General features: G+C 45.1%; 1 protein-coding gene across 1 annotated transcript in view; it reads left to right on the top strand.

Annotated features, from left to right (window-relative positions):
- The window catches only part of csmd3b (CUB and Sushi multiple domains 3b), a 2327439-nt gene that overhangs the window by 1758380 nt on the left and 548370 nt on the right, over positions 1 to 20689 (top strand). Inside the window, exons 20-21 of the mRNA XM_068032163.1 lie at positions 12597 to 12812; positions 13225 to 13413. Of these exons, the coding sequence (XP_067888264.1) occupies positions 12597 to 12812; positions 13225 to 13413 (405 nt within the window). The remainder of the gene's footprint in view (positions 1 to 12596; positions 12813 to 13224; positions 13414 to 20689) is intronic.

Raw genomic sequence — 20689 nt, 5'->3', positions numbered from 1 at the left:
AAGAACATGGAGAGACAACTTAAAATAAAGGGTATAATTCTAATGGGGATGCAGGAGCAAAGGGACCTGGGTGTATATGTGCATTATTCATTGAAGGTGGTAGGACAGATTGAGAGTGTGGTTACCAAAGCATACCGTATCCTGGAATAAAAGCAAAATACTGCGGATGCTGGAAATCTGAAATAAAAACAAGAAATGCTGGAAATACTCAGCAGGTCTGGCAGCATCTGTGGATAGGTGCTGCCAGACCTGCTGAGTATTTCTAGCATTTCTTGTTTTTATACTGTATCCTGGGCTTTATTAATAGGGGCATGGAGTACAAGAGAAAGGAGGTTATGTTGAACTTTTATAAGGTACCAGTTGGCCTCAGCTGGGGTATTGTGTCCAGTTCTGGGTGCTGCATTTTAGAAAAGATGTAAAGGCATTGGAGCGAATACAGAGAAGAGTCACAAGAATGGTTGCAGGGATGAAGAACTTCAGTTATGAAGATAGATTGGAGAAATTGGGACTGTTTTCCTTGGAGAGGAGAAGGCTAAGGGGAGATTTGATAGAAGTATTCAAAATCATGAGGGGTCTGGACAGAGTAGATAGAGAGAAACTGTTCCCACTCGTGAAAGGAACAAGAACGAGAAGGCACATATTTCAAGTAATTGACAAAAGAAGCAATAGTGACACGAGGAAAAACTTTTTCACGCAGAGAGTAGTTAAGGTCTGGAATGCACTGCCTGAGAGCGTAGTGGAGACAGGTTCAATTCAAGCATTCAAAAGGGAATTAGACTGTTATCTGAAAAGGAAGATTATGCAGGGTTACGGGGAGAAGGCGGGGGTGTGGCACTAGGTGAATTGCTCATTCAGAGAGCCGGCTCACACCTGATGGGCCAAATGACCTCCTTCTGCACTGTAACAATTCTTTGATTCCATAATTCCATTACTGACGATATGGACCACGACCTCTGGCTGTCTACTCACCCCCCTCAGAATGTCCCGCAGCCACTCAGTGACATCCTTGACCCTGGCACCAGGGTGACAACATACCATCCTGGAGTCATGTCTGTGGCCACAGAAGCGCCTGTCTGTTCCCCTCACGACCAAATTCCCCTACTACTATTGCTGTTCCACTCTTCTTCCTCCAACTCTCCTTCTCCCAACCACTGATGGCGCCATGGTCTTGGCTCTGCCTGCATTCCCCAGAGGAACCATCACTTTCACCAGTTTTTAGAAGTGAATACAGGTTGAAGAGCAAAATGCACTCATGGGATCCCTGCCCTGCCTAGTCCTCCTTGTCCTTCTGGTGGTCACTCATTCCTCTCTGCCTGCACATTTTTAAGCTGCAGGGTAACCACCTCCAGAAATGTGTTACGCCCTCAGCCTCGCAGATGTCCCGTGGTGACTCCAGCCACCACTCAACCGCTGAAAGCCGAAGCTCAAGCTGCTCTAGCTGACAACACTTCCTGCACATGTGGTCGTCCAGGCCCCAAGAAGCATCCAAGATTTCCCACATGGCACAGGATGTGCATTCCACAGGGCTGATGTTCCCTACCATGCCTTTACTTTCCAGACTATAATCTAGAAACACTTACCAGCTACTCACCAATTGGATTCTTCCCTGGTTGGGACGTCAAGATGTTGCTTTTGTTGTCAGAGATTTTGCTGGAGGCTCTCTCCCCGGCTGCAGCTCCTCAATCGTAGTGCTCAGTCTCTATATAGGTCCGCTGTGCTGCTGCTGCCAGTGAGTCTCTCTGTATTATAGATAAATGCCTCCCTCTTCACCTAATTCATGCCTCGAGACTTCAGCGCTCATGAATCGCTGTCACCCAGTCCCTAAGTCAGACTGCTTCTTGTTTTGCAAAAGACCAAAATAGCAGCTCTTCCCTCACTGCACCGAATTCCCTGAGTTAAGGATGCTGTTGAAGCAGTACTCTGTAGAGCTGGACTCTGTACTGCTTACCCTTAGGAGAGGCTATCTGGTTATGAATGGAGCTCCAGCATGCTGAATAACCCTACTAAGTTGTATTGGGATACAGACTTCAGTGTCCAAGATTTTAAGCTGACTTTGACAAAGCAGAAGAACCAGATTGAGAAATAATTTGACTCCTTATGTACAATATCACAAGATCATTAGCTAGTTTTGATGAGTTCAATGTACAGATATGTATTCCCATCAATAAAGTCAACAGTTATCTGCATTGCTAGCTATCATTGTGAAGATGGCAACATCACTAGCACCTACAGTGATGACTTCAGATACTGCCAGTTTCCACTTGCTTGGAGAACTGGTAAAAGCAAACATCATGGAGGGATTCTGAAACCTTATTGGTACCCATTTCTTTGTGCTCACACAGTTCAGTATCTATTGTGAAAGGATGTTGTCCATCAATAGTCATGGTGGAGTTGCATAATTTAAGGCAGCAGGAGCTAATTTCAACAGCCCTATACAGATGATAGAAAGCATTAAGGACATAACCACTACAATACCAGAGACCCCTCGCAGTGATGCAAACTCATCAATGTTAGTCACAGTTAAAGATGATGCACCTTCTGTGCACCTGTAACATCAGAGTTGATTATTCAGCCATCCAACTCATGACTCCTTCATCAAGGAAAGTCGTTAACAGCACAACATATCAACAATGAAGACAGAGGGGTTCACAACAGACAGGTGGTAAATGTGAAGGAAAATGCAAGAAATATGGAACCACTAGTGCTGCACAACTTACTAAAATCAAATCACTGTTAGTGCATTTTTCAGTTTCTTCATTTTCATTATAAAGAAATAAATAAAATATATTAGAGTCAGAGAATCAAACAGCCCTGAAGGCCATTCAGCCTATCGTGCTTGTGCCATTTCTTTTGAAAGAGCGATCCAATTAGTCCGGCACCCTTGCTCTTTCACCATAGTTCTGCAAGTGTTTGCTTTTGAAGAATGTATCTAATTTCCTTTGAATGTTACTATGAGGCAAAATTTTGTGGAGAGGGCAGAAGCCCCACCGCTGGGATCAAAAGAGGGAAGCAACTCCACTTTGGCAGGCAGAGGGACCCAGGGTGGAATTTTTATGGCGGTAGCCAATTAAGTGGCTGCCATCCAATTAAGGACGACGGTCCATCCACAAGAGCTGCTAGTCCAATCAGCGGGCCAGCAGCTCAGCAGTACCACTGCTAGCAGTGGCCAATGATGAGACTGTAGCTACAGGGAGACGGCGTCTCAATGATGGGGCACTCTCGAAGAGAGGTAAGTACTGTTAGGGGAAGCCAAGGCCAGGTAGGAAGGCCCCGGCAACTGTGCTGGGGGTGTTCCTGCACCAGCAGCGGAGATCTGGGCACCTCCATGGGCCATGGAGTACCCATAAATTAGAGCCCCGTCACAGAGCCTGCTGGGAAGCTGGCAGGCTTCACTTGGCGGTCTCCCCACACGGAAGCGGGCCCTCCTCACTAGGGAAAATGCCTGTGGATGTGGGAAGTGGCTCTTAATTTGGCCACTTCAGTGGCTCAGTTGGCCACCCATTGGGCAGCTGATTCGCCAACCTTCCCACTGCTCGCAATATGGCATGGTAGTGGGAAAACTTCGGGCTCCCCTCCTGATACCTTCTCCCACCATTTTGCCAGTCTTCCTGCCTCCCAGCCCATCAAATCATAATATAGATTGGCCAAGACCAGTTTTTGAGATATTGGCTGCTGAAGTGCCTGTTACACCTGCTATACTGCATCTATCACTTCTGCAAGATTTTGAAATAAGCAAATAAGAATCTATATTCATCCTAAAGTCTTTTTTTTCTCAGCAAGTAGAATAGATTTAGTCTATCAAGAAGACTGATTTGAGATATAAACCTAATTAAAAACTTACATGCAATTCACCAGCAATGTGTTGAACTGTTGGATGCATTACAAATAACACTGGATTTTTATTTTTAACCACTTTCAAATTCTTAATAACTTCCATATAATGGCTGTCGATCTAAATTGGTGACATGTCAGAGAATCCACCAAATGTTGAAGGTGGAAGGGTGAGGAGTGAATTCTGTGGGAATACCCCATGGTGCAATACATTTGTGACACTGATTATGGGTTAGCATTTAAGTTTGTGCTGTATTGGAAACCAGACAGGTTGGGGGAGTGGTGGAGGTGGGGGTCCTGGAGGGCTCCAGTAGTGCATGGGAAGCCCAGAAGTAAATGCAGTGTGTCTTGAATGGCTTCTAACTCTTACCTTACCATTTCTGGGTTTCCTGACCAATTGACATGAAAGGGTTTGATGCAGATCGCTTGAGGGATTTAAAAGAATACTCTCGAACTGAAACAACTTGATAGTGTTGGGAGGACACAGAAGTAATTAGAAAAATGAAGTGCAGATGTTGAAAACCTGTACCTTATTTTAGTGACTGCTGTCTGAATGTGGTGCGGGGGGTGGGGGGGGTGCTGTTGGTTGGTGTAAGGACCCAAAGGGAGACACTCTTGCCTACTGATGGGAGGAAGAAGCCTGCAGGTGAAGCAATGAAGGCATGGCTGGAGGTTGCCTGTGAGGCCAGCAGCAGGAACATAGTACCACACTCATGGATTCAAAGCAGAAAGCAGCTTAATGAGCTAAGCAGGGCAGTAAAGGTGAGTAGAGAGGCATATTCGCTTACATGCTGATGTGTGTATCAGAGCAACTTCCTCATTCTGCCTTCTCAAGCTTACTCCAGCATATCATTGCTCATACCAACTTACCTTGCAAGTACACCCATTCTTCTCTGTAAATGCACTTTCTCACATCCCCATCTGTCCACCACTACTGACAATCATCCTCAACCTTATGCAGTGTAATATCTCTTCCTCATCATCACCCTCAATAAATGCTCTCCATCCATCTGTTCAACACATGCGATTATTCACTCATATGTTTCTTCTTTCCCTCCTTGAAGAAGAGAGCACAGAACATGAGGGAGAGGCAGAGAACCAGCAGTGGCCCTCCAGCCCTCTTGCAACTGATTGCTCCAGAGGAGGAGACACTGGACATCTCCGTGTGCCTGGTTGTCGGAGTTGGGGGGCTTTCCAGTTACCTGGTGAAAGAATTAAACACCAGACAGCCACATGTTATGCAACACTCATTAAGTTGACATGATGTCAGAAGTGAGTGTATGATTCTATGTGCATAATGATCACTTAAAACGTTCCTTTCTTCACAGTTCTGATTCATGTCTTTAATTTCTCACTGGACCTTTAAGCGTCCCACAGGAGGTGATTCAGGAAGATGATGACAACCCCTCAGAGAAGGTCGCTTCTGCTGAGGGTGCACTGTCATAGGACTAATGCAGACCATGCACCAACTCAGATATTCTCGACAAGGCAGATAGTTGGGGTTTCAACTAGCGACTCGCCTATGTGAGCAAGAGCAGGTCGGGGAGACAGGGACACCAATGGAGAGTCTGCGTCGGAGGCCACAGGATGATCCAAGTTCTGCATAACTGGTCACAAATGCTGTTCTTTGGAGGCTGTTAACAAATAGGATGTTTCTGGAGAATCAGCAAAAAAAAAAGTGATGTACTTGCAGGCATTCCAGCTGCACTGTGCACACTAGCAGAGAGATTGGAGAGGTCTGCCTCAAGCATGATGTTGCAGGATCTCTGCAAGTATGTCTTGGTCCATGGAAAGAGTGGTCACTTACATGGAGCATCAAACACAGCAATCAGGCCTTCAGCAATGGCTTGCACACTATGAATGCCACTTTGAATAGGATGAATGATACCCTAGCCTTGGCCTTTCATCACCCTACTGAACTGCAACAAAGTGTTCTCCAGTTCATTGCTGACAGGGAAGCATGGATGGGCCATGAAAAGGCTGATGGTGAAAGGGGACATGGAAGTGGGGATTCTGCACAAAGTTTTTTTTAAATTCATTCATGGGATGTGGGCGTCGCTGGCCAGGTCAGCATTTATTGCCCATCCCTAATTGCCCTTGAGAAGGTGGTGGTGAGCTACCTTCTTAAACCGCTGCAGTCCATTTGGGGTAGGTACACCCACAGTGCTGTTAGGAAGGGAGTTCCAGGATTTTGACCCAGCGACAGTGAAGGAATGGCGATATAGTTCCAAGTCAGGACGGTGTGTGACTTGGAGGGGAACTTGCAGGTGGTGGTGTTCCCATGTATTTGCTGCCCTTGCCCTTCTAGTTGGTAGAGGTCGTGGGTTTGGAAGATGCTGTCTAAGGAGCCTTGGTGCATTGCTGCAGTGCATCTTGTAGATGGTATGCACTGCTGCCACTGTGCATCGGTGGTGGAGGGAGTGAATGTTTATAGATGGGGTGCCAGTCAAGCAGGCTGCTTTATCCTGGATGATGTCGAGCTTCTTGAGTGTTGTTGGAGCTGCACCCATCCAGGCAGGTGGAGAGTATTCCATCACACTCCTGACTTGTGCCTTGTAGATGGTGGACAGGCTTTGGGGAGTCAGGAGGTGAGTTACTCGCTTCAGGATTCCTAGTCTCTGACCTGCTCTTGTAGCCACGGGGGTATTTATATGGCTACTCCAGTTCAGTTTCTGGTCAATGGTAGCCCCTAGGATGTTGATAGTGGGGGATTCAGCGATGGTAATGTCATTGAATGTCAAGGGAAGATGGTTAGATTCTCTCTCGTTGGAGATGGTCATTGCCTGGCACTTGTGTGGCGCGAATGTTACTTGCCACTTATCAGTCCAAGCCTGGATATTGTCCAGGTCTTGCTGCATTTCTACATGGACTGCTTCAGTATCTGAGGAGTCACGAATGGTGTTGAACATTGTGCAATCATCAACGAACATCCCAACTTCTGACCTTATGATTTGAAGGAAGGTCATTGATGAAGCAGCTGAAGATGGTTGGGCCTAGGACACTACCCTGAGGAACTCCTGCAGTGATGTCCTGGAGCTCAGATGATTGACCTCCAACAACCAAAACCATCTTCCTTTGCGCTAGGTATGACTGCAGCCAGCGGAGGGTTTTCCCCCTGATTCCCATTGACCTCAGTTTTGCTAGGGCTCCTTGATGCCATACTCTGTCAAATGCTGCCTTGATGTCAAGGGCAGTCACTCTTACCTCACCTCTTGAGTTCAGCTCTTTTGTCCATGTTTGAACCAAGGGTGTAATGAGGTCAGGAGCTGAGTGGCCCTGGCGGAACCCAAACTGAGCGCTATTGAGCAGGTTATTGCTAAGCAAGTGCCTCTTGATGGCACTGTTGATGACACCTTCCATCACTTTACTGATGATTGAGAGTCGGCTGATGGGGCGGTAATTGGCGGGGTTGGACTTGTTCTGTTTTTTGTGTACAGGAAATACCCGGGCAATTTTCCACATTGCAGGGTAGATGCCAGTGTTGTAGCTGTACTGGAACAGATTGGCTAGGGGCATGGCAAGTTCTGGAGCACAGGTCTTCAGTACTATTGCCGGAATATTGTCAGGGTCTATAGCCTTTGCAGTATCCAGTGCCTTCAGTCGTTTCTCGATATCACGCGGAGTGAATCGAATTGGCTGAAGTCTGGCATCTGTGATGCTGGGGACTTCAGGAGGAGACCAAGATGGATCATCAACTCGGCACTTCTGATTGAAGATTGTTGTAAATGCTTCAGCCTTATTTTTCACATTGATGTGCTGGGCTCCCCCATCTTTGAGGATGGGGATATTGGTGGAGCCACCTCCTCCAGTTAGTTGTTTAATTGTCCACCACCATTCACGGCTGGATGTGGCAGGACTGCAGAGCTTAGATCTGATCCATTGGTTATGGGATCGCTTAGCTCTGTCTATCGCATGCTGCTCATGCAGTTTGGTACGCAGATAGTTCTGTGTTGTAGCTTCACCAGGTTGACACTTCATTTTGAGGTATGCCTGGTGCTGCTCCTGGCATGTTCTCCTGCACTCTTCATTGAACCAGGGTTGGTTTCCTGGCTTGATGATAATGATAGAGTGGGGGATATGCCGGGCCATGAGGTTACAGATTGTACTTGAGTACAATTCTACTGCTGCTGATGGCCCACAGCATCTCATGGATGCCCAGTTTTGCATTGCTAGATCTGTTCGAAATCTATCCCATTTAGCACGGTGATAGTGCCACACAGGGTATCCTCAATGTGAAGGCGAGACTTCGTCTCCACAAGGACTGTGCGGTCGTCACTCCTACCAATACTGTCATGGACAGATGCATCTGCGGCAGGTAGATTGGTGAGGGCGAGGTCAAGTATGTTTTCCCCTCTTGTTGGTTCCTTCACCACCTGCCGCATACCCAGTCTAGCAGATACGTCCTTTAGGACTCGGCCAGCTTGGTCAGTAGTGGTGCTACTGAGCCACTCTTGGTGATGGACATTGAAGTCCCCCACCCAGATTACATTCCGTGCCCCCGCCACCCTCAGTGCTTCCTCCAAGTGCTGTTCAACATGGAGGAGTACTGACTCGTCAGCTGAGGGAGGGCGGTAGGTGGTAATCAGTAGGAGGTTACTTTGTCCATGTTTGATCTGATGCCATGAGACTTCATGGGGTCCACAGTCGATGTTGAGGACTCCCAGGGCAACTCCCTCCTTACTGTATACCACTGTGCCACTACCTCTGGTGGGTCTGTCCTTTCGGTGGGGCAGGACATACCCGGGGATGGTGATGGCAGTGTCTGGGACATTGTCTGTCAGGTATGATTCTGTGACTATGACTATGTCAGGCTGTTGCTTGACTAGTCTCCGAGAAGCTCTCCCAACTTTGGCACAAGCCCCCAGATGTTAGTAAGGAGGACTTTGCAGGGTCGACAGGGCTGGGTTTGCCGTTGTGGTTTCCGGTGCCTAGGTCGATGCCGGGTGGTCCGTCCGGTTTCATTCCTTTTTATTGACTTCGTAGCGGTTAGATACAACTGAGTGGCTTGCTAGGCCATTTCAGAGGGCATGTAAGAGTCAATCATATTGCTGTGGGTCTGGAGTTACATGTAGGCCAGACCAGGTAAGGACAGCAGATTTCCTTCCCTAAAGGACATTAGTGAACCAGATGGGTTTTTACAACAATCGACAATGGTTTCTTGGCCATCATTAGTCTAGCTTTTTAATTCCAGATTTTTTTTATTAATTGAATTCAAATTCCACCTTCTGCTGTGGTGCTTCCACTTCTCACCTGCTGACCCCTCTAGTCAGTACTAATGTTCCTTCTACACTGCACACATGCAATCGAGAATGTACTGCATAAGCTGTTCACAAGTTGTCCCCCCAAAAATTTTAAAGTTACTGTGCATTGACATAAACAGACACCGCACAACAATTAAAATTTGGAGGGATTAATGGTCAGCACCCCACATGTTGCCTTGTGTTCTGATGGCCCCTCATGGGCTCCAAAATCCAGAGAATGCCAGTCAGGAGCATCTCAACAGTCAAAGCAGGGATCTAAACAGCTTTCCTCTACCTCTGCTGAAACCACAGGGGTTGGCCCACATACAATTGCTCGGAAGAGGAAGAGAAAAGGTTTGTATTTGTACAAGGATTTGCACGTGCGTATGATACACAATGTTAGATTGTTAAGTTTATGTTTTATTTTTGAGCCACATAAATGTTATTTCTTTCCACCACTTTCCTGGGTTGTCCATTTTTGATTGCTGTCTGGCAAGTGTCCCTTTCACCTGTGATGAAAGATAAGATGTGAATTGATGCCGAGCAAAGGGGTACTGTGAAAGGGATGCTTGGTTGTTTCCAGGGCTGCTTTGTGTTCGTGTCATTTGGGAGCATGGATAGGAAAGTGGCTTTTACACATAGATGTCACATGGGTGGACTGGTGGAACCTAAATAATCCACTAAATAATGAGGGCATGCCAAGCATCCTTGAACCCCACTATTGGTGTATTGGCCACTTTATGGCCAGAATTTTATAACCCTCTGGGAGTAGGCTGGCAAGTGGGATGCTGGGGGGCGGGGGGGAAATAAAATTATAAAATTGAGCGGGAGGCAGGGGGTGCCATTCCTGTTGCCTCCCTGCCCCTGCTGCAATTTTACTAGCGGTGGAGGAGGTGGCAAATGGCCCGCCTGCCCCAGGCCAATTAATTGCCACTTAAAGACCTCCTCCCGCTGCCGTTGGTATATTACAAGCAGCTGACAGCCACCTTGCTACCTGAGGAGGCCACCCAGTTTAACTGGGTGGCCTCCTTGTGGGCTGGGGGCGGACCTTCCCGATTGGGATTGGCCACCTGTTCTTAGAGGTGGGACTTCTTGCCTCAGAGGGGCGGAAGGCCTTACCTCTTCCAAAGAATGGCCTGGGCCTCACAAAATCGCTGCGTGGCGTCCAGGCCCGGCAGAGGCGGGCTCGCCCCCGACTTTTTGCCGGTGAGCAGGGCTTCTCCCACAAGGTAAAATTTTGGCCCATGTTTCACCTCCTCTTCCTTGGAATTGTCTGAACTGGTTCTGTGCTCTGCATCTTGTTCTTCCCGCAGGGCCAATCCTCACTGCTGTGCAATATTGTGCCGAGTGCAGAGCACCCCTACCATTCTGGAGGACCTGACATGTACGTACTGAAGTGCCTCCAGATCTCCAGATCTGAAGTGTATCTTCAGCATGCCGATGGCTTGCCTAATGGCACATCTATTTGTCATATGGCTTTCATTGTATTGCTCTTGAGCTTCATTGGTTGGGTTTCTCATGGGAGACACATTTTGTGAGTTTTCGAGCAGCCTGCCGGGAAGTCTGATCCAAGGTGTGAAAAGATCAGGGAGAGTGGATTGCTGCAGGACGAAAGCCTCAAGGCAGCTGCCCTAGAATACCATACATGGTCTGTGTGGTTGCATACCAGCTGCACATTGAGTGGAAGCCCACACTGATCTGCTGGTGCCTTAATTGTCATACTTATGGAGTCGATGACTCCCTGCACCCACGGGAAGCTAGTCAGAGCCGCAAACTCGAATGCCTGCTTGTTCTGACTGGCATTATCACAGGCAAAGTTGACATAATTGACCACCCTTGCAAATAATCCATCTGTCACCTGGCGTGCCACCAACTGGGAGATCCTGCAAATGTCTCTGTCAGAGCCATAGAAGGATCCAGAGGCAAAGAATTTGATGTTGGTGGAGACTTTGACAACCACTGATAAAGCATGGCCACCAGGTTCACTTGGCAGCAGGACTTGTTCCAGCAGATTGCAAATGTCTGCCACCACCTGATGCAATATCCTGAGCCTTCTGAGACATTGGTGTTTCAACGTCAAGGAAGCTTATGCTCTGCCTGTGTGCTGGATATGGTCTCCTGTGAGCTACACCTCTCTGCGAATTCCCTCTCTTCTGTGGAACTGCAGGTCTGTACCTGCTGGTGCTGCTGGTCATCTTGGTCCTTATTTGAGGTCCAAAGTAACACGGTATAAATGGCACCCATACTGATCTGATAGATCAGAGCTCCAAGATGTAGATCAGACGTACAAACCTCCAAAGTTGTAAAAGTAACCTTTCAGCAGAAGTACTGGGAACAAAGTATTTTACAGAAGTAAGCAAGAAAGCAGCTGTGATATCTCAGTGCTATTGGCATGTTTCCCTGTCATGTCTTCAGCTCCACATGTGCCATTGTGTTCTTGCCTTGCTTTCACTGGTGAGTTCCAGGAAGCCTGGGAAACATGTGGATCCACAGTTAAATTGCAAAAGCCATGTTAATATTGCTGTACCTGAGCGATTAGCATAATGACATTGACAACCCTCCTCTCCTGAGGGGGTTGCATGCACGCACTGGAGTTAAATGCAGAAGTCAGTGGGTTGGAGCTGGTTTCACAATGTGCTCACATTTTTCCAGGATTTAACCTCCTGACCTTATTCAGGATCTTGTATATCTGTACTTCTTGATTACAAGAGTGGATTATTGAAGTTTGCCTTGTTGGTAGCAAAGAAATCATGCACATATGAAAGAGAAAAGGTGAAACAAGATAACGGCTTGAGGACATGGTTCAGTTAGGACAATGCACCTTATCACTATACCACAGGGGATTGGATGGACATTTATTCATCAAAGATTACACATTACTCTATTTTGGTTACAGGTTACCAAATTTTAGGATCTTAATGAGAACAAACTTATCAGGATCAACTGCTGTTGCACCTTGTTTCATGGGATAAACATTTTTGAATTCAATTTTCATAAATTAACTTACATGAGTACAATTCAGATCCACTTAGTTTCTGCTTTGTATTTAGTTTTCATTACTAGGGAATGGAATTATTTAGATTTTTTTTTAACAGTTGTGATATTTTTCCCAGTAATATTCCATGGAAAAATGCACCTGTGTAAGGCTTGTTAATTTATCGGTATCACGCGTCACATAGTGGGTGTTCATTTGCCCTATAAATGAGAGTTAAAATATACACAGGCTATTCATTTATTATCGTTTTATAGGGTATTACCAGTGCTGCTTCAGCAGATTATTAGTTCAAATAAATTTCTCAATAAATTCCAATCAATTCATTGATGAACCATTTTATGAATCCAGTGTGGTTGAGCCAGACTGCAGCAGGGTTTTTGGAATAAAGAATAATCTTCAGGTGAGGAAGCTTTAGTTTGAACGACCATCTGTTCAATAAAAGAAAATGCATCAGTGATTCCTGTCTGACTGTAAGCCACTAATGAACTTGGAATGGGACTTTTAACTCATTCCATTTTCTTTTTCTGTAGGTGTACAGTTCACCTTTCACACCTTTCACCTGGAGGATCATCACGACTACTTTCTAATCACAGAAAACAGCAGCTTTACACAGCCTCTAGCACGGCTGACTGGCTCAGAACTTCTTGCACCAATTAATGCTGGTCTCTATGGAAATTTCAAGGCTCAGTTACGCTTCATTTCAGACTTTTCAATATCGTATGAAGGATTTAATATTACATTTTCAGGTGAGAAAATAGGCATGTGAAATACTAATCAAGAAATAAAAGGTTTGAATATGAAAGTAATCCTTCTTAATTATAGCACAGGAGAGACATAAATTGCAGGAAATGTTGAAAAGTAGTTAGTATATTTAAACTCTTGACCTCTACTTATTATTCTCTCTTCCCTTCTGTTTAGTATTCTTGGGCTTATTAATCCAGTTCTGATGAGAGGTCAAACCTGAAATGTTAACCTATCTCAAATTTCAGGTGCCAATTGTAAGACATTTCCTGTATTTTCCACTTGTGTAATTAAATATAACAGTTTTAAATAGTCTGGTTCAGCCCTTCTAGATGTTTAAACTTATGGATGGCTTTCTTCCTTGAAAACTTTTGAAAAAGTATGCTTCTTAACACATCTCTGTGGTGATATTGGCAGAATACAACTTGGAACCCTGTGAAGACCCGGGAAATCCAACATTTGGCAAACGTATAGGGACATCTTTTGGAATTGGTGATTCTCTAACTTTTTCCTGTACTCCTGGTTACCGTCTGGAAGGTGCATCCCAGATCACATGTCTTGGAGGTGGCCGTCGTGTGTGGAGTGCACCTCTGCCAAGGTGTGTGGGTACGTGGTCAGCTGCTTTTGTTTGCTTGTACATGCAGTTGTTGTTGGAGTTGGAGTTAATGGCATGCACATAATAATGAAACATTTAGTCACAGTGATGTTCATATTGGATTCAGTACAATAAATAATATTGGTGTTTGAGATGAATGGAATTAGATATTATTTCATGGTTGACTTGGGTTCTAAAATTATTCACTGAATCTTAGCAATCTCTATGTCATGCAGGTAAATGTGGATTAAATAGCAATTGATTAACCTCTTTGAAATCCAGTAACCTGAAGGGAGAATAATGAGACACTATAATTAAAGATTTCGTTCAGAGAAAATGGTTTTACTAATGGGGGGAAAAATAGCTTTCTTGACTTGGGGAGGAGTTATGGAATTCAAAGTAATTGTCCAATAAAGTCAATAAAACAAAGACAAGATTATTTTAAAATGAAAACTGGTTATTTTTGGATATAAAAATGTCCTGATTTAAGTAACAATCAAATACTGAATACCTTAGGCTGTTTAAGAAAATGTAATGTTGAAAATTTAAGGATCAACTGACAGTCTATGAATTTCCTTTTGGTTAAAGTGAACCACAATAGGGTAGTATATCAATGGTAGTGCATGTTGATATTCTCATTCCACAAGTATTAAGGTGCCATAAAAATGCAATGAGAAAAGTCTTTCACATGGATGAAAGAATCCATTTTCCTATCTGTCCACAGAGTAATATTCTACTTAGTCAGTGTGAAAAAATTCTGGATCACAGCACATCATCATACTTTACTTTTAGTTTAATTGGTGTGAAAATAAAGCCATCAGAAATTGCAGTTAACCCCAGCCCAAAAAATACTTTTTACATTTGTGTTTATTATTTTTTCTTGTATATTTTCCCTTCTTGCTACTTCTATCCTGAAGACAGTGACTATTATTGGAGTCGCAACAAGAGCTATCTAGTATCTTGTCAAACGATCTTCATCCCTATGTGATCCTGGGCAGCTAATTGCATCTGGTCTTTAACTGATCTCCATGCAAGTATGTCCAGTAGAGATTACTTGATGGTGATATGCAAGGGAAATACTTCCAATATTTTTCCTTATCCTAGTCTAGGAATGCTCTGGCCAATTGAAGAACCTTTAGTCCTGCATCAGCTGAACAAAGATAACAACACAGACAAGGATGAAATCTAGATGTTCTCTATTCTGTATCCTTCACAATCACACAACATTCTGAGTCACTGGGGATTTTTTGTTCATTTCAGTTTCAACATTTTCAAGATATTTTCAACATTCATTGCTGCTCCAAATTTATGTACTAACGTATCAATTGTATGCATTGGGAATGAGTGGGACGGTTTTTCCTTTGGATTCCCATTCAGTTTTTCTGAACTTGAAGATTACATGGTGAGCAAGAAATCAGCATTTCCCAGCTTGCCACGGACCCAACACATCTTAATTATAGAAGAGCAAACAGTACAAATTCTTATTGCTTCTTAAAATTATGAAACAATTAAACAGTGAGATAAGAGCATCTACCATTTTGATCTGTGGACAAAATTTTCCAAAATTGGGTTAAAGGGCTCAGCTCAATGGCACATGTCCACTTTCTTTTGGATTATTAGACCTAATGTAGAAGTCAAATGTGCAAGTATCAATCATGAACCATATATCTGTCCCCGACTACTGAAGATTTGATGAACACATGCTCACCATGTGGCCACTATCCCTAAATACAATTATTATTGTTCAGCTGGACATTCACCCACACCTTTTCTTCAGCTGGACTACCAGTGATCAGATCAATATATGAGCATACAAAATTGACGAGTAGGAAAAGACCTGCTTTCCCATCAAACCTGCTCCATACCTTGATGGCCAGACAGTCACGGCAATGCAATTCTTCTTATGGACTGTATACCTCTGGTTAATTTCTTTGAACTGTGTTTTGTGTGTGTGTGCATGAGTGAGAAAGTTGGAGTGTATTTTATCATTTTCATTTAGACTGGTTTAAGCGCAACAAAGTTAACTTCTTTCTTTGTTAAACTTGAGAAAACCTGTCTGATTGGCTCTTTTTATGATCACGGCGTGTAAGCAGCTAAACACTCACTGAATTAGCAAGTATAACCACTTAAAAAAGAAATAAACTTGTTGTGATCAAACAAGGAAAGGGAAAAGAGGGAGCCTTTCGACCCCTCCTCACCTGATCGTAACAGAAATTTGGGGGCTCTACATCCATGATTAAACCCAAAGACAAATGAGAAATTGAAAGAGGGAAACCAAATTGATCTCTAGCAATAATCTTTTTCAAAACTTCAATTCAGGTTTTCTTGTGGTGTTCAGTGCTAGAGTACTAAAATGTCCACATTCAAGGCCAGTACCTTGCTAGAACAGATTGGGACAGTTTAAAAGCCCTATCTGTAAAAGAGATAAGGAGCTTAGCTGGGCATTTAGAGATGAATATCTAACCAAAATCTAGGAAACCTGAAATCTTAAAACTTGTGCCCAACCATTTTTAAATTGAAACTGAAGAACTGGGGAAAGGCATAGAATCTGATACAGACAGAATAGCATTAGCCAAGATAAAGCTTGAACTGCAGAGACTAGAGTTAGAATTCCAAGAATAAAAAAAAGGAAAGGGAGAGAGAACTCCAGAAATGGAAGGAGGAGAGAGAATTCCAGGAAAGGGAGAAATAAAGAGCTTTCAAGAAGGAGAAAGAGGAAAGAGAGTTAAGACAGCTCGAACTGAATAAGGGAAGTCCCGATGTACTAAATGAAGGCACCGCTGATGAGGGAACTACCCCTAACTCAGGACCGAGTGCTGAGCTCTTAAAGTTCTCCTAATTGATACCAAAGTTCAATGAGAAGGATACAGAAGCATTTTTCATCACATCTGAAAAGCTTGCAGAACAGTTGAGCCAATGGGAATCAGGGGAAAACTCTCTGCTGGTTGGAATCATATCTAGTAAAAAGGAAGATGGTTGTGGTTGTTGGAGGTCAGTCATCTCAGTCCCAGGGTATCACTGCAGGAGCTCCTCAGGGTAGTGTCCTAGGCCCAACTATCTTCAGCTGCTTCAGCAATGACCTTCCCTCCATCATAAGGTCAGAAGAGGGGATGTTTGCTGATGATTGCGCAATGTTCACCATTCGCAACTCCTCAGATACTGAAGCAGCCCATGTCCATATGCAGCAAGACCTGTATAACATCAAGGCTTGGGCTAATAAGTGGCAAGTTACATTTGCATCACACAAGTGCCAGGCAATGACCATTTCCAACAAGAGAGAATGTAACCATCTCCCCTTGATGTTCAATGGCATTACCATCGCAGAATCCCCCACTATCAACATCAACATTGACCAGAAGCTGAACTGGACCAGCCATATAAATGCTGTGGCTACAAGAGCAGGTTAGAGGCTGGGAACTCTTGTGGCGAGTATCTCATTTCCTGTCTCCCCAGTGCATGTCCACTATCTACAAGGCAACAGTCAGGAGTGTGATGGAATACTCTCCACTTGCCTGGATGGGTGCGGCTCCAACAACGGTCAAGAAGCTCAACACCATCCAGGACAAAGCAACCTTCTTGATTGGTACCCCATTCACAACCTTCAACATTCACTCCGTCCAAAACCTATGCAAAGTGACAACTCGCCAAGGCTCCTTTGACAACACCTTCCAAACCTGTGACCTCTACCACCTAGAAGGAGAAGGGCAGCAGATGCTGGGGAACACCAACACCTACAAGTTCCCTTCCAAGTCTCACACCATTCTGACTTGGAACTATATCGCCATTCCTTCACTGTCGCGGGGTCCAAAGAACAAAGAACAGTACAGCACAGGAACAGGCCATTCAGCCCTCCAAGCCTGCGCCGATCTTGACGCCTGTCCAAACTAAAACCTTCTGCACATCCGGGGACCGTATCCCTCTATTCCCATCCTCTTCATGTATTTGTCAAGATGCCTCTTAAATGTCGCTATTGTACCTGCTTCCACCACCTCCCCCGGCAGCAAGTTCCAGGCATTCACCACCCTCTGTGTAAAGAACTTGCCTCGCACATCCCCTTTAAACTTTGCCCCTCGCACCTTAAACCTATGTCCCCTAGTAACTGACTCTTCCACCCTGGGAAAAAGCTTCTGACTATCCACTCTGTCCATGCCACTCATAACTTTGTAAACCTCTATCATGTCGCCCCTCCACCTCCGTTGTTCCAGTGAAAACAATCCGAATTTATCCAACCTCTCCTCATAGCTAATGCCCTCCAGACCAGGCAACATCCTGGTAAACCTCTTCTGTACACGCTCCAAAGCCTCCACATCCTTCTGGTAGTGTGGCGACCAGAATTGCACGCAATATTCTAAGTGTGGCCTAACTAAGGTTCTGTACAGCTGCAGCATGACTTGCCAATTTTTATACTCTATGCCCCGACCGATGAAGGCAAGCATGCCGTATGCCTTCTTGACTACCTTATCCACTTGCGTTGCCACTTTCAGTGACCTGTGGACCTGTACGCCCAGATCTCTCTGCCTGTCAATACTCCTAAGGGTTCTGCCATTTACTGTATGCTCCCCACCTGTATTCGATCTTCCAAAATGAATTGCCTCACATTTGTCCGGATTAAACTCCATCTGCCATTTCTCCTCCCAAATCTCCAACCGATCTATATCCTGCTGTATCCTCTGACAATCCTCATCACTATCCGCAACTCCACCAACCTTTGTGTCATCCGCAAACTTACTAATCAGACCAGCTACATTTTCCTCCAAATCATTTATATATCATACAAACAGCAAAGGTCCCAGCACTGATCCCTGCGGAATACCACTAGTCACAGCCTTCCATTCAGCAAATCCTGGAACTCCCTTCATTACAGAACTGTGGGTGTACTTATACCCCAAGGACTGCAGCGGTTCAAGAAGGTGGCTCACCACCACCTTCGTAACAGCAATTAGGGATGGGTAATAATTGCTGGCCTAGCCAGCGACGCCCACATCTCACGAACAAATAAAAAAAATGTTGAAGTGGCCAGCGGAGGGCTGGACCCTGCTACTGCAAAGCAAATTAACAGGCAAAGCCCATGAAGTTTATTCACTATTGTCCAACAAAAGTTCATCAAAATATAAGATGACCAAAAATGCTATGCTGAGTACGTATCTACGGGTACCAGAGGCGAAATGCCAAAAATTCCGAGCTCTCTGAAAACGGCGTGAGCAAACTTACGTCGAGTTTGAAAGGGTTAAGCAACTTTCTTTTGACTAATGCATATGGGCACTTAAGATAGAGCCCACCTATGAAAACCTCAGAGAGATGATCTTTCTTTGAGTTCGAAAACCCACTTCCCCTTTCTATAATAACCCACATGGAGGAACAAAAGTTTCCAAGAACCAGGCAGGCAGCAATCCTGGCTAATGATTATGCGCTTGTCTACCAGCTCTTGCCCCAAGGGAAATCCTTCCCCACCTCCAAAAACTTGAAAAAGGAAAGCAGGTGGGAGGGGGATAGGAGGGTGAACAGCCATGGGCAAGAAGGGAAAGCTTCAAACCTCCTCAGGACTAAAAGGAAGGTGCTGAGAACAGGAGTGATGCCTGGAAGACTGTATGTTTCCATTGCAACAAGGCAGGTCACCTTTGAGCTGACCGCTGGAAGTTACAAGGAAAACCCACAGGATTAGTTTAGGTACAGCAGACCAGTGCAGGAAAAGGGACCCTGATGGAAAGCACTGCAGACCAGGCTGTGACTCTCACTGTGGCAGTCAGTCCCTGTAAACTTATTGCTGTGAGCGTGGGAGAACTTAAAATCCAGAAGTGCCATGCGGCACAGTGGCGCAGTGGTTAGCACTGCAGCCTCACAGCTCCAGCGACCCGGGTTCGATTCTGGGTACTGCCTGTGTGGAGTTTGCAAGTTCTCCCTGTGTCTGCATGGGTTTTCTCCGGGTGCTCCGGTTTCCTCCCACAAGCCAAAAGACTTGCAGGTTGGTAGGTAAATTGACCATTATAAATTGTCACTAGTATAGGTAGGTGGTAGGGAAATATAGGGACAGGTGGGGATGTTTGGTAGGAATATGGGATTAGTGTAGGATTAGTATAAATGACGATGCTGCTTTAACATCTCACACTGAAGAATGCCTGCAGAGTCTCATCGACAGGTTTGCGTCTGCCTGCAATGATTTTGGCCTAACCATCAGCCTCAAGAAAACGAACATCATGGGGCAGGATGTCAGAAATGCTCCATCCATCAATATTGGCGACCACGCTCTGGAAGTGGTTCAAGAGTTCACCTACCTAGGCTCAACTATCACCAGTAACCTGTCTCTAGATGCAGAAATCAACAAGCGCATGGGTAAGGCTTCCACTGCTATGTTCAGACTGGCCAAGAGAGTGTGGGAAAATGCCAGCATTCGCCAGAGCTGGCGGGCAGCCATAAAGACAGGGCTAAATTGTGGCGAGTCGAAGAGACTTAGTAGTTGGCAGGAAAAAAGACAGAGGCGCAAGGGGAGAGCCAACTGTGCAACAGCCCCAACAAACAAATTTCTCTGCAGCACCTGTGGAAGAGCCTGTCACTCCAGAATTGGCCTTTATAGCCACTCCAGGCGCTGCTTCACAAACCACTGACCACCTCCAGGCGCGTATCCATTGTCTCTCGAGATAAGGAGGCCCAAAAGAAGTATAAATGGGTGGTTGATGGTCGGCACAGACTCGGTGGGCCGAAGGGCCTGTTTCAGTGCTGTATCTCTAATAAAAAAAAATAAAAAAATAAAAATAAAAAAAAAATAAAAAAAAAATAAAAAAAAAAGTTACCAGGATTTTGTGTCCAGAGGAAAAGTGACCTAATAACACTTCGAGTGAAGCAAGTAAGCTCATAGTCATACTTTAGGGATACAAGGGCCACCCAATCCCTTCTGTTGGGAAAAGGCATAACCTTTCACCCAGCGAGCACATTGAATGCCAAGGTATTAGTGAATGGTATCGGGTGAAGGTATATGTCCATACCTTTATGTCTGGTGCACCTGGAGTGCGACCTTATTTCAGGACTGGTAATCATGGGATTGTCAATAGTTTACCTGTGGATGGGGTCAACCTGCTCCTTGGTATTGATCTGGCAGGGGCGAAGGTGGTAGCTTTCCCAGTGGTCTTAGAGAGGCCGCCACTACCAATATCTTCTCACCATTATGGATATGGCTACCTGATTTCCAGAGGCCATCTGCCTCAGAACTATTTCTGCCAAGGTTGTGGTGGAGGGGCTAAACCAACTTTTCACCCGATAAGGGCTGCCTGCCGAGATCTAGTCGGTTGAGGG

The sequence above is a fragment of the Heterodontus francisci genome, chromosome 5, assembly GCF_036365525.1.
Source record: "Heterodontus francisci isolate sHetFra1 chromosome 5, sHetFra1.hap1, whole genome shotgun sequence".
Lineage (NCBI taxonomy): Eukaryota > Metazoa > Chordata > Chondrichthyes > Heterodontiformes > Heterodontidae > Heterodontus > Heterodontus francisci.
This window is presented reverse-complemented; position numbering and strand designations above follow the sequence as displayed.